This window comes from Gigantopelta aegis, chromosome 14 (genome assembly GCF_016097555.1).
Source record: "Gigantopelta aegis isolate Gae_Host chromosome 14, Gae_host_genome, whole genome shotgun sequence".
Taxonomy (NCBI): Eukaryota; Metazoa; Mollusca; class Gastropoda; order Neomphalida; family Peltospiridae; genus Gigantopelta; species Gigantopelta aegis.
Window position 1 is genome coordinate 59,598,518 of NC_054712.1, and position 15,704 is coordinate 59,614,221.

The 15,704-nt window shown below is 36.2% G+C and overlaps 1 protein-coding gene across 1 annotated transcript in view; it reads right to left on the minus strand.

Moving 5' to 3' along the window:
• Nucleotides 1-9,541: 9,541 nt before the first annotated feature.
• LOC121389369 (C-Maf-inducing protein-like) overlaps nt 9,542-15,704 on the minus strand; it is an 80,206-nt gene continuing 74,043 nt past the window's right edge. Inside the window, exon 15 of the mRNA XM_041520964.1 lies at nt 9,542-15,097. Coding sequence (XP_041376898.1) covers nt 15,044-15,097 — 54 coding nt within the window. The 3' untranslated portion in view covers nt 9,542-15,043. The remainder of the gene's footprint in view (nt 15,098-15,704) is intronic.

Below are 15,704 nucleotides of genomic sequence, written 5' to 3' on the forward strand. Positions count from 1 at the left end.
TTTGCTGAGATTAACAACTAATGGGTTATACAACGAGAATCGAGTTGTAATAGCGCTCAGACTAGCAACTGGACAGTTGTAGATGTCGTGACAGCAGAAAGTTGGCCAAGTTTGTGTTGGCAGTTGGTAGTCTGACCGTAGCAGGATTCATACACGTTATAATCAGTGAAGTTCCACAACTTTTAAAAGTCAGGACCTACATCAGTGGGTAGCAGGATTCATACACGTTATAATCAGGACCTACATCAGTGGGTAGCAGGATTCATACAGTTATAATCAGGACCTACATCAGTGGGTAACAGGATTCATACACGTTATAATCAGGACCTACATCAGTGGGTAACAGGATTCATACAGTTATAATCAGGACCTACATCAGTGGGTAGCAGGATTCATACAGTTATAATCAGGACCTACATCAGTGGGTAGCAGGATTCATACACGTTATAATCAGGACCTACGTCAGTGGGTAACAGGATTCATACAGTTATAATCAGGACCTACATCAGTGGGTAGCAGGATTCATACACGTTATAATCAGGACCTACATCAGTGGGTAGTAGGATTCATACAGTTATAATCAGGACCTACATCAGTGGGTAACAGGATTCATACAGTTATAATCAGGACCTACATCAGTGGGTAGCAGGATTCATACACGTTATAATCAGGACCTACATCAGTGGGTAGCAGGATTCATACAGTTATAATCAGGACCTACATCAGTGGGTAACAGGATTCATACAGTTATAATCAGGACCTACATCAGTGGGTAGCAGGATTCATACACGTTATAATCAGGACCTACATCAGTGGGTAACAGGATTCATACAGTTATAATCAGGACCTACATCAGTGGGTAGCAGGATTCATACAGTTATAATCAGGACCTACATCAGTGGGTAGCAGGATTCATACACGTTATAATCAGGACCTACATCAGTGGGTAACAGGATTCATAGTTATAATCAGGACCTACATCAGTGGGTAACGGGATTCATACAGTTATAATCAGGACCTACATCAGTGGGTAGCAGGATTCATACACGTTATAATCAGGACCTACATCAGTGGGTAACAGGATTCATACACGTTATAATCAGGACCTACATCAGTGGGTAACAGGATTCATACAGTTATAATCAGGACCTACATCAGTGGGTAACAGGATTCATACAGTTATAATCAGGACCTACATCAGTGGGTAACAGGATTCATACAGTTATAATCAGGACCTACATCAGTGGGTAACGGGATTCATACAGTTATAATCAGGACCTACATCAGTGGGTAGCGGGATTCATACACGTTATAATCAGGACCTACATCAGTGGGTAACAGGATTCATACAGTTATAATCAGGACCTACATCAGTGGGTAACGGGATTCATACAGTTATAATCAGGACCTACATCAGTGGGTAGCAGGATTCATACACGTTATAATCAGGACCTACATCAGTGGGTAGCAGGATTCATACAGTTATAATCAGGACCTACATCAGTGGGTAACAGGATTCATACACGTTATAATCAGGACCTACATCAGTGGGTAACAGGATTCATACAGTTATAATCAGGACCTACATCAGTGGGTAGCAGGATTCATACAGTTATAATCAGGACCTACATCAGTGGGTAGCAGGATTCATACACGTTATAATCAGGACCTACGTCAGTGGGTAACAGGATTCATACAGTTATAATCAGGACCTACATCAGTGGGTAGCAGGATTCATACACGTTATAATCAGGACCTACATCAGTGGGTAGTAGGATTCATACAGTTATAATCAGGACCTACATCAGTGGGTAACAGGATTCATACAGTTATAATCAGGACCTACATCAGTGGGTAGCAGGATTCATACACGTTATAATCAGGACCTACATCAGTGGGTAGCAGGATTCATACAGTTATAATCAGGACCTACATCAGTGGGTAACAGGATTCATACAGTTATAATCAGGACCTACATCAGTGGGTAGCAGGATTCATACACGTTATAATCAGGACCTACATCAGTGGGTAACAGGATTCATACAGTTATAATCAGGACCTACATCAGTGGGTAGCAGGATTCATACAGTTATAATCAGGACCTACATCAGTGGGTAACAGGATTCATACAGTTATAATCAGGACCTACATCAGTGGGTAACGGGATTCATACAGTTATAATCAGGACCTACATCAGTGGGTAGCGGGATTCATACACGTTATAATCAGGACCTACATCAGTGGGTAGCAGGATTCATACAGTTATAATCAGGACCTACATCAGTGGGTAACGGGATTCATACAGTTATAATCAGGACCTACATCAGTGGGTAGCAGGATTCATACACGTTATAATCAGGACCTACATCAGTGGGTAACGGGATTCATACAGTTATAATCAGGACCTACATCAGTGGGTAGCAGGATTCATACACGTTATAATCAGGACCTACATCAGTGGGTAACAGGATTCATACAGTTATAATCAGGACCTACATCAGTGGGTAGCAGGATTCATACACGTTATAATCAGGACCTACATCAGTGGGTAGCAGGATTCATACACGTTATAATCAGGACCTACGTCGGTGGGTAGAATGCTCGCAGGATCATTCTATCATTGGATTTTTCCTGTTCTAACCAGTTATTTTCTATATATGTATATATTTGGAAAATGAAAACCTGTTGAAAATGGGTTTTCCTCCATCTAATATAATACAAAAAGAATGGCAATTCACATCAAAACATTGTAAAATTATGTTGATGATCATAGACAAATACTTGAAAATACCCCCTACCAAAACCCCCCCAAATGATGTAATTTTGTTTTGTTTAGTAGCAAATAGCTCAATGAGCCCACCGACCGATTGATCTTAAATTGACTGTGCAGCAGGCAAGAGCTTTACCACTGGTCTACGTCCCACCCTGTTACAATTCACCCAGTTATGATTCACGTTTCACTATTCACATGTGAACAGAACAACGAAACAAGTGCATGTTCCATAGGCATTTATATGTCACTTTACAGCTTCATGTCATGGATTATGTGTTAATAAAGTAACGAACAGGTTTTTTTAGATTTGTAGTATTGATTTTATCATTCAATCATTTTATCCTAGTTTGGCAAAAGTGACAAATGAACCTGGTGAAAACTATTATGAAACTGAATTGTGATACGTTAATCATGATTCAAGTATGAATTCAGTTATATGTATTAAAAAAAAGAAGAGGTTCTAACAGTGAAAAATACATTGTAATGTTTCCATTCACATTTCATTTTTTTTATTAATTAAATATACTTGTTGATATTAAGCAGTACTGGTAATGTGCATTAAATACCGTTGAAGATGCCTACCAGTCCACCTATGCGTGCATCCCTTTAAAGTTCCTAATCCAACATTCTGGACCAAGTGTCACAATTACAATCAAAACATTTCATTTTAACTTATTTTCGCGCTTATATCAAACTAAGGTTCAAGCATGCTGCCTTGATCATGCACCTCAGTTATCTGGGCTGTCGGTCTAGGACTGGGTTTTTAGTTGTTAGTGAGAGAAGAGTTTGTAGTGGTCTTACACCTACCCACTGGAGATATTTTAAGTAATTAATCTTAAAAAATTTTTTTTTAGGTGATTCAATTTATAATTAATTGTACATGGTTGGCCAAATATGGGTTACGTGACATGTTTCCTTTAAAACTCTCTGAGTGAGAGCGGGTGCCGGGCTGCATGTTAACCAAGTACCTACCTGCCTTATGTCTGATGGTTTATCCACCACACCATTGAGGCTGATAATGAAAACAAGTGTGCCAAGGTGTCACTGTAGCATGGCAGCCATTTTAGTTCTATTGTTCTAACTGCTGGTATCTGCTGACATACATGTAGCACCATCTACTTTGTTACAATAAATGGCATTTATAATTTGAAAAGATTGTTTTGATCCGATACAATGTTTCTGTTTTGTAACAGTATTAGAGTAGAATGGATTGTGTGGGTGTAACTTCTGTAAGAGGCAACTGAACCAATATGCATGGGTTATGTCCCTTAGAATGCAGAAAATTCTGCTATGGTTGTCATAAATATTGAAGGTAGGAAGTTTAATTTAATGACGCACTTAACACATTTTAATTATGGTTATTTGGTGTTGGACATATGATCAAGGACCACACGGATAACAATAGGAAAAAACCCTGGTGCCATCACAGGCTACTCTTTGATTAGCATCAAGGGATCTTTTATATGCAGCATACCAGACAGGATACAACATACCACAGCCTTTGTTACACCAGTTGTGGAGCACTGGCTGATGGGGATCGAACCTAGACCCGACTGCACATCAGGTGACCATTTTATCACGGAGTTGTGCTGCCCCTAATATAAATAAATGCCCTTGCTTTGCTGGACTATTTTTGAAAATATAAATTTGATACGATTCACCATAATTCACATTTTGATTAGATTGTAGGCTTCTCATTTATTATGGTAACAGACAAAATTATGAAATGTCTAGGTAAGAAAATATTGGTTAAAAGTTAAAGGTTGTTTTGTTTAACGACACAACTAGAACATATTGGTTTATTAATCATCGGTTGGAACTGTTGGATGTCAACCATTTGGTAAATTTGACATTAGTCTGAGAGAAAACCTGCTACATTTGTCCATCAGTTAAAGGGATCTTTCATATGTACAGACAGGATAGCACATACCGGTACATGCACAGCCTTTGTAATACCAGTGGTGGAGTACTGATGGAACAAGAAATAGTCTAATGGCCCACGGACGGGGATCAATCCTAGACTGACCACACATCAGCTGAGTTCTTTACCACTGGGCCACAGGGAATAACGAGTTGTCTCCTATTTATGTGAAGGCCATAAGCTTTAAGGGAAATGAGGAATAACGAGTTGTCTCCTATTTATGTGAAGGCCATAAGCTTTAAGGGAAATCATGTGCTAGGGACATCACATTATGCAATGTCAAAGTTGATGTTCACTAAACTAGAATAAAAATCCAACCCAATCAGTCTTAAAGCCATATATTCACAAAATGCACACATACATCCATGTTCGACATATTCAAGAATGCATGGCTAAAAAATGCAATGTACACGAGTGCATGAAAACATGTTTCCTTGATAAATAGAAGCACATAGATTGTAAATTTTTACACACAAATGACAAATATGTATAGCAATATGGAAAAATCAACAAAAAAGGCATGTTTTACAAAACATAAATCCAAAAACATTTCATCTAATTGCTGATAATTTCTATAGCTAAAGGAAATTGTTTTCCTCTTGTTTGTTATTGTAAAAACAGATTATCAGAACATTACTTAGTCCAGTAATGGTCAATAATGTTTCTATTACATCCAGCATCGACTACATTTCCACAGTGGAGCAGCAATCCATAAAGCACTGTTTTAACATTGTGTTCAATGGGCATATGGTGTTTTGATAAAAACATTACTGGGTATTGTTGTATTGTTGAGCTGTTCCAACATCTGTATACCTTCACTGCTAACTTCAACCCTGGTAATTGCCCACAGCAATCTGCAATGCTGTGGAGTTTTTAATTCTTTAGGTACTACTGATGTTGAGTTTTTTGTTTTTTTTCCAAATAATTTTTTTTCTTTTGTTTTGCTGTGGACATTTTCTTAATTGCAGGGGTTTAATTCCAAAATCTAGAAATTTCGGAAAAATGTGTTTTGGAAATGAACGCTTCAAGTGTGTTTGTCAGTGTTTTGGAAATGAACTCTTCAAAAGTCTTTGTCAGTGTTTTGGAAATAAAACTCTTCAATTTGAAGTGTGTTTGTCAGTGTTTTGGAAATGAACTCTTCAAGTGTGTTTGTCAGTGTTTTGGAAATGAACTCTTCAAGTGTGTTTGTCAGTGTTTTGGAAATGAACTCTTCAAGAGTCTTTGTCAGTGTTTTGGAAATAAAACTCTTCAAGTGTGTTTGTCAGTGTTTTGGAAATGAACTCTTCAAGTGTGTTTGTCAGTGTTTTGGAAATGAACTCTTCAAGTGTGTTTGTCAGTGTTTTGGAAATGAACTCTTCAAGTGTGTTTGTCAGTGTTTTGGAAATGAACTCTTCAAGTGTGTTTGTCAGTGTTTTGGAAATAAAACTCTTCAAGTGTGTTTGTCAGTGTTTTGGAAATGAACTCTTCAAGTGTGTTTGTCATTCTTTAGAACAATCTTTGGGTATACTAAACATTTTATTAAGAAAAGAAAAAAAAAGACAGATGACCTGCAGTTGGTCACTTTTCATGGCGGCCATGTTTGAAACTAAGTATTTCAGTAATTCAGTTTACTGATATTGTAAAAAAAAGATGAAAAACACAGAATAATAAATACATTAGCTTCCAAATTTAGTGTTTAACGATTTTTAACAGTACATGTATTTTGACTGGATGTAACAGAGAAATTATTATGGCCAATACTGCACAAAACTTTACCTAGTTAGATACTAGTAGGGTTGAATTTTACATATTTTAACAATAAAAGTTTTAATTACAGCAATTAGTGTCCGATATTCCCCATGCTGCCTTCAGATCTACATAAAGGTTATAATATGGTTGTAACAGTAAAATTCTTTGCCTTAAATAGGTGACAAGAGAACCATTACTTTTATTATCTCAACATTTGATTTTTGATCAAAAGGCATCAAGAGACAGTTTAAATGCTGAGATAAAGGGCAAAAGTTTAGGTGAACAGGACATTAAATGCAATGTAAGACCCAAAACACACGAAAGCTGGGTCTATGTGATCAGCTGCCAGATCTGTAGTTCACACCAGCACAGACATGACAATGTAAGGCCCAAGACACACTAAAATTGGGTCTATGTCCTAAAGTAACGTTTATTTTGTTTAATGACACCACTAGAGCACATTGACTTATTAATCATCAGCTATTGGATGTTTGGTCATTTTGTCTCGTAGTCTTCAGAGTAAACCCGCTAAATTTTTTCGTTAGTGGCAAGGGATCTTTTATATGCACCATCTCAAGGACAGAATAGCACATACCACGGCCTTTGATCAATCATGGTGCATTAGCTGGAATGAGAAATAGCTCAGTGGCCCACTGACGGGGATCGATTGTAAACCAACCACACATCAAGTGAGTACTTTACCACTGAGCTATGTCCCACCCTTTGGATGTATGTCATCTGCTGCCAGATTCTGTAGTTCACACCAGCACAGACATGGTGAGCTGAATTTAGCCTGTTTTAGACTTATACACATGTAACTACATACATTTACAATGCTTAAACACCTGCGTTATATAAATTCATCTCGGTGTATACTGCACCATTCGATTAAGTGTGTTTGTTTTTCGAATGGTACCATATTCACCAGATCCAGATACAGCTCTGATGTGTTTGTCTTGACTTAGGATTTTACGTGCACATTCACAACAAGATGTTGTAGCACACACCTGTCGTGAGTGAAAGTGGTGACTCACACCAATTCTTCCACCCATAACAGAATTGGTGTGTTTTGGGCCTAACTATTATTACATGTATTATGCTCAAAGAAATATTCACTTCTGTGTTTGGAGGAGAGAAAAACCCTAGAAAAACCAATGAACACATACATTTACGCAATATACTTGTTTCAGGATAATGGTGATAATGCACAGACCTTCCAGTATCTTTTTGTGTCTTCAGATCAGTGTTAGGTTTAAAGTATTGTCTACACATTTATTTTTTAAAGGTACTATCCTGAGTTTCCAGTCCTAGCAAGACTTCCATTTGTTCCTCCCAACAAAATAAACATACATCCTGCTTTTGTTGTCAGTTTTAAAAACCCCAAAACACTAACACTTTTTAAATATAAAGCATTACACAGATAAATATGTGAGAAGTTATCTTTGGTCAAATTATTTCAAATTTGGTCATAGAAAGAAATAAAATAAATTTGTATGTACAAAATTATTTTAGACAATAATCGATATTGAAATACTACAAAATATTACAATGTCCAGAAAAGCATTTGTTATAGAGATATTCATATTCTAAGCAAGAAAATGTAAGTAAATTGAAATTTTAATAATGTGAAAATTTTATTTGCTGAACATCTTTTAAAATGACTACAAACTCAGGATGGTCCGAAGCCACCATGATAAAACTTGCCCATTTGGCAATCTGTCTAGAGCCTGTATGATTTTTATCTTAAGTAAAATTTCGGGTCTGCCACATCCAATTAATTTTAGGTCGATCAGATTCAGTGTCTGGGGTTAAAGATTAATTAAGAGTTAATGTTTGTGATGAAGTAGCATGCACATCACACAGCGATTGTGCAGGAGGTGGGGTTTTCAGGGCTTGAAACCCTTCCTGCTCAATCACATTTTCTTTCTTTTTTTCAATGTATTTTCTTGGAGAGCATGAACGACCTCCCTGTAAATTTCACCCACCAGTCTAGACCCCATTGCTAAAATTCTTCCACACACGCCAGAGTAGTAAATTTTATGACTAGTATCTTAATTTTCAAACAGCAAAAAACTGTTAAAAAATGGGAAGGGGGCAGTTCAAGTAGCCGTTACATCATAATATTTCACTAGCTCAGGGCAAAACAATTTTATCCATATCACTGTTGTCTTTTTGATTTATTAATTAAGTTTTTTGAAATAAGGTTTCTACACTGATTGACTATGGCATCGGAAATCACATGGCATATGGCCTTTACAATATGCACTGAACTGATAAAACTGTATGGCAAAAAAATGTTTAAAATAATATTTAGTTTTTGTTTTGTTGTGTACTTCAGGGCACAATATTTCATGAGAACCATTGTTCTGTTCGTATGTTGGCTACACAACTTTAAAATCACATGAACCACCAATTGGTTATGTGGTAAATTTCTAAAATTAAAAGTACTCAGAAAATCAGTTGTTTTGTTTAATACATATGAACCACCAATGTAGCATAGAACCGTAGTTCAAGTGTTTTAGGGTTAGGTAGGTCTAACTCATCGGTTACTAGAACTATATTCACGTAACTGAACAATCGGTTACCTAAGTAAAACTCACGTGAACTGACTTCCGGTTAGCTAAGATTTTGAAATATTGTCCCCTGGTTGTTCAATGTTTAGGAATCTGATTATGGTATTCACCCAGCTGACATGTCCTTACATCCACTGAATGTTCAAGCAAGTCTGTTTTGGCACAGCCTCAATTTCTAAGACAAGTGGATTGGTGGGAAGAATCTAAAAATATTACTTTAATTATACCTACTTCAAACATAATACCAAAAAGATCAATATTAAAGTCCACACACTAGTTTCAACCCGTTAAAAATGACACTAAGTTTGTTTATCTACAATAACACATTTGGATAGAGTTACAATAAAGTGACACATCTGGAATCGATCCACGTCGATGGAACCATTTGGCCATTTCTTATTCCAGCCAATGCACCACATACACATGTATAGTATATCAAAGGCTGTGGTATGTGACATCCTGTTTGCGGGATGGTGCTTATAAAAGATCCCTTGCTACTAATGGAAAAATGTAGCGAGTTTCCTCTCGAAGTCTATATGTCAGAATTGCCAAATGTTTTACATCCAATAGCTGATGATTAATAAATCAATGTGCTCTAGTGGTCTTGTTAAACTAAACACACTTTAACAACAGAGTAAAACTAGAGTCTGTGATGTTGAAATGGGGAAATGCCCTCTATAATTAGACTAGAGCTTATCTCCATAACCATTACTTCTCAGAGGTATGTACATTTTTAAACAAAATTTTAAAAATGCATTTTGTGATACAATGTATTAAAACTAGCAGGATGACCAGAGACACTTTGGGTGTACTGAAATGGATAATCTAAACAAAAAAATCTTAGTAATGTTTGATTTCAATGATAAAAAAGACCCTTTTCAATAGTGAAAAATATGCTGCAGTATTTAAAAACTAGGGTCTGTCACTTGAAGGCAAGACATAATAAGTAAAATATCTCAGTGTGATAAAACACGATTACTGGACAAAACTATTTACAAGGATAAGCACTAAAGCTTGTTCTAAAATTCCAGTGACACTGGTGTGGTAAAACAATGCTATTACTAGATTATTTTTTTCTTTACAATGGATATAAGCATTGGAACTTGTTCTTCTACAATTTTCTTAGACACTGGAAAGCCTGATTACATGAAGATCGATATAAAGAAGTTACAGGTGTATCAAAATATGCAGAGGTCATGCACTATATATACAATGTACAAATACTTAAGGCTTGCGGTTCAGCACTATATCGTTCTCGGTGAACTTTCAAACACACACTTCCGTCTTGATCAACAAGACCAATCAGACAGTAAGGAATATTTAAAAAAAAATATGAACATTTTGATTTTCTTGAAACATTTCAAGTGCACAGCATTAAAATGAATGTCTCCTGACTTTAAAGAACTAAAAGACATTTCACAACAGTGACACATATTACACATTCAAAACACACAAGTAGAAAGTCAAGTGTAATAATGAGCACTGCTCACAAGTATAATATATATACATATTACATGCAATGGGTTATGTCGAAATGTTGTCACATGTATATGATGGTACAGTAATCGACATCTGTATGATTGACATACAGAATTCCAATTGATCAAGGCAAAAGTTTGTACTGAAACAACTTTGATCATGGCACATCAAACAGGTCTGTAACACAGCGTGTGTTGGAGAGGAGGTGGGGTGTGCAAAATGTTTCATTGCAAGGACCCAAGCCTCTGTTTGTTTCTCGGCAATTTATTTTTTCTTTCCATTTTATCAACAAGAATTGTTATTCTGGGCTGTTCGAAGTTTATAGTGAAACAACTTTGATCATGGCACATCAGACAGTTTGGGGCTTGTTGGAGAGGTGGTGTGTGTTGGAGAGGGTGTGTGTGTGTGTGTGGGAGAGGGGGTGGGGTGTGTTGGAGAGTGTGTGTGTGTGTGTGTTGGAGAGGGTGTGGGGTGTGTTGGATAAGGGGTGGATGTGTTGGAGTGGGGTGGGTGTGTTGGAGAGGGGTTTGGCTGTGTTGGAGAGGGGGTGAGTGTGTTGAGAGGGGGTGGGTGTGTTGGAGAGGGGGTGGGGGGTGTTGGAGAGGTGGTGGGGTGTGCAGAATGGATGCACTGCAAGTACCCAAGCCTTTGTTTTTTCTCGCCAAGATATATTTTTTCATTTCCATTTTATTGACAACAATTGCTATTCTGGTATGTTCAATGCTTTGTATGCATGTATATGGACAAAATATTCCAAAAAATAAAAAGAATCTTAACTTTTTATCATGCAATGCAAATTTACTTCTCAATACATAGTATAATACATAGTATTAAATAGTGCACAGTATAAAGTTGCATGTTCACTTATGCTTATGCATTGTGGATGCAAACGTGGATATGTTTTGTATGTGTGTGTCCATTTGTGTGTTACCAGTACGCTTTTATATCCACGTGTGTGTTTTCGGATATGTTTTTGGATCTATACTGCTACATGATCCGGATGAAAGAAAACAAATCTGTAGCCATATATGCCGGACCTGAAAAAAGAACACAGTTATTTCATTGTGTGGTATTTTAGCGTATCCACATCAGCGAATGCACATGCACTAGTGGACAAGCAAGGTAACTGTAGTATGTAATACTATGTGGTACAGTATGTACAGTATGTACTACACAGTATCAGTCCAGACTTGAGTTCAGCCAGCTATTTATCACTAACGTTTGCAAACTATTTTGACTGGTTTCCGAAGTGGTCATTCAGTTTAACGTAAAGCACATAAACCAGTCTAGCAGACATTTTTGTGCTCAGTCTGGCTGAACTCAGCCCAGATAGTAATTTTTTATGAACTTGCCACCTTAAACTGGACAAAAACAAACATTGGCAAATTCAAGATTGTATCGCTGTATCAGTCAGCATAAAGGTTGTATGCACAAGAGCGTGACAGTATGCTTCCATATTTGTTCATTTCTCACATTCTGTTCAAAATGTTGATAAAGATACAGGTTTCAATTTCAATAGTCTGAAACTGATAGCTTGTGTGTCCTTCTCTTTAACACTCCCGCCATCTCTAAACACTTAAACAGTTGGTTCATATACTGTTTGAACACTCCCACCATCTCTAAACACTCAAACAGTTGGTTCATATGCTGTTTGAACACTCCCACCATCTCTAAACACTCAAACTGTTACAGGTAGCCTGTGTCATTTATTCACCATCTCTAACACCATTTGATGTCATTCATTTAACAATCATGGTCACTAACACTGAAGACTTTGGAAAATCTTTGTGTAACATGATAATTGTTACAACTTTTGCAGACATTTGCAAACCACAGGAATCTGTTAACATAACTCTTTCAATTTTGCACAGATTTGTTAACCAATGGAATATCTGTGCAAAAAGGTAACTGTTTCAACTTTTGCACACATTTGCAAACCACTAGAAGTTATCATGTTAACCGTATCTCAACCTTTATACATATTTGCAACCATTGGAATCTATATACATGTAACATGTTAACTGTATCTCCACTTTTGCACATATTTGCAACCATTGGAATCTGTATTAGATGGTAACTTTTGCACACATTTACAAACCACTGGATTCTCTACTTGTATCTCGAAACTTTACCACATATTTGCAAATACTGGAATCTGTATTTGATGGTGTTAATTTTGCACATATTACAAGTCACTAAAATCTTTGTCTAACAATAAACAACCTGATTTTAATATATATGGATTTCATTTTGTTTTTGTATAGAATAAAAAAAAAAATGATGGAATTTTTACGAGATTTTATTTGTAATTATTTACAGGTCTTAGATTTGGAACTTTTGTTTGAAATAGAAAATATCAGAAATATCTGACTGGCTCTGGTGCAACGTTTTCACTAAATCACTGCCTGATTGAGATTCCAACTTTTGCACATAACTGTAAAACCTAGAATCTCGTAATGAGATCTAATTGTCTCAGATTTAAACTTTTTTTTTACTGAATAGTATATACGATTCAGATTTCAAAGTTTTACCTGAACTGCAACCAATCGAATTATTTGATTGTCATGGGTTTCCAGTCGTTCAACTAACAGCAAATATTTGGAATACCATCACATTTTAGATTTCAATTTGTTATTCCACTCTATGACAAACGGTTGGAATACCATCACGTTTTAGATTTCAATTTGTTATTCCACTCTATGACAAACGGTTGGAATACCATCACGTTTTAGATTTCAATTTGTTATTCCACTCTATGACAAACGGTTGGAATACCATCACGTTTTAGATTTCAATTTGTTATTCCACTCTATGACAAACGGTTGGAATACCATCACGTTTTAGATTTCAATTTGTTATTCCTGTCTATGACAAACGGTTGGAATACCATCACGTTTTAGATTTCAATTTGTTATTCCACTCTATGACAAACAGTTGGAATACCATCACGTTTTAGATTTCAGTTTGTTATTCCTGTCTATGACAAACGGTTGGAATACCATCACGTTTTAGATTTCAATTTGTTATTCCACTCTATGACAAACGGTTGGAATACCATCACGTTTTAGATTTCAATTTGTTATTCCACTCTATGACAAACGGTTGGAATACCATCACATTTTAGATTTCAATTTGTTATTCCACTCTATGACAAACGGTTGGAATACCATCACGTTTTAGATTTCAATTTGTTATTCCACTCTATGACAAACGGTTGGAATACCATCACATTTTAGATTTCAATTTGTTATTCCACTCTATGACAACAAACCGTTGGAATACCATCACGTTTTAGATTTCAATTTGTTATTCCACTCTATGACAAACGGTTGGAATACCATCACGTTTTAGATTTCAATTTGTTATTCCACTCTATGACAAACGGTTGGAATACCATCACGTTTTAGATTTCAATTTGTTATTCCACTCTATGACAAACGGTTGGAATACCATCACGTTTTAGATTTCAATTTGTTATTCCACTCTATGACAAACGGTTGGAATACCATCACGTTTTAGATTTCAATTTGTTATTCCACTCTATGACAACAAACAGTTGGAATACCATCACGTTTTAGATTTCAATTTTTTATTCCACTCTATGACAAACCGTTGGAATACCATCACGTTTTAGATTTCAATTTGTTATTCCACTCTATGACAACAAACAGTTGGAATACCATCACGTTTTAGATTTCAATTTGTTATTCCACTCTATGACAAACAGTTGGAATACCATCACATTTTAGATTTCAATTTGTTATTCCACTCTATGACAAATGGTTGGAATACCATCACATTTTAGATTTCAATTTGTTATTCCACTCTATGACAAACAGTTGGAATTATTTGCATGTGTTAAATTTCAACTTTCAATTTCATTTCATACTTTTCCCGAATCACAACGTCATGTATGACTCTGATTTCAACTTTTTTCATTGAATCTTGAACAGAATATCTGAACATCTCCTTTTTTCTTTTTAAAACTAAATCACAAACAGAATTCTGAATGTCTCCAATTTCAAGATTTTTCATTGAATCATGAACAGAATATCTGAATGTCTCCATTTTCAACAATCTCTCTCTTATTTAAAAACTGAATCACAAACAGACATCTTAATGTCCATTTTCAACTCTTTGTTGTTTTTTAAAACTGAATCACAAACAGAAATCTGAATGTCCATTTTCAACTCTTTAAAAAAAGAAAAATCACAAACAGCACATCTGAATGTCTTCAACTGTTTAAACTGATATTTCAGTCCATCATACAGCTGGAATATCTGTATGTTGCGAATGTCAAAGGGTTTTCTTTTGTTTTGTTTTGTTTTGTACAGAATCTTTAAAGAGCTTTGAGTCTCTACATGCACTGTGCATGTAGTAACAAGCCTTAAAGAGGCTGCAGCTCCTGCAGACACACACAAATAGCAGCTTGTAGGCACATTAGATAAGAGTCTCTTTCTGGTCCCTCTCCCAACCACAATTGTTGAGGTCGTATTTGTACTGTCGTTGGCGTACAGTCGTAGAAGGGTCCTCTGTTGAGCGTCGTGTGTCAAGCAGGTGTTACTCATGTCACCAGGCGTCTGTGTATCTGACGTCACACTCCTGTAAAGCTGGAAGTTTCTCCTGGGAAAAGAAAAACAAAACAAATCAGAGATGAAAGTTTCTGGATTTATTCAGTATTCAGGGCCTCTGTTTTAAGAAGCGATCTTAGCACTAAGATCATTTTATAGTCCGTCCCATGTCTAGTTTTGGGAAATGGAGGTTGTAGTTGTGAAAATTCTGCACAACATATTGAATTAACCCCTTATGTGCTGTGACGTGTGTCTTTTCTTTAATTTTCAAATATTTGCTTATTTGATGCAGTAAGTACTGTTAATTTGTAGAATTGATGAATAATTCAAGGTATTTCTTTGAACTGGATATGTTGCAAGATATTTGAGGAGTTTGATACTTCTAATAAGGGTTAACCCCCCGAAAGAGCCCCCAAATGTGGCAATTTTGGACATTTGTCTTTAAAATAAGTCACATTTTTGACACCCTTGATAATTTCACCCATCACTCAATGGCCGCAATAACTGTGGTCTAACTAGATGAATCTCTCGGAAAAGAATGATGAAACTATAACTTGTAGGAGACATCGCTGGCACTATAATTTGCGATATCTCCTGCGATATTCTCCTAAGAGATATCGCTTCTTTTGTTACATCACTGTATATGTTTTAGCGCTAAA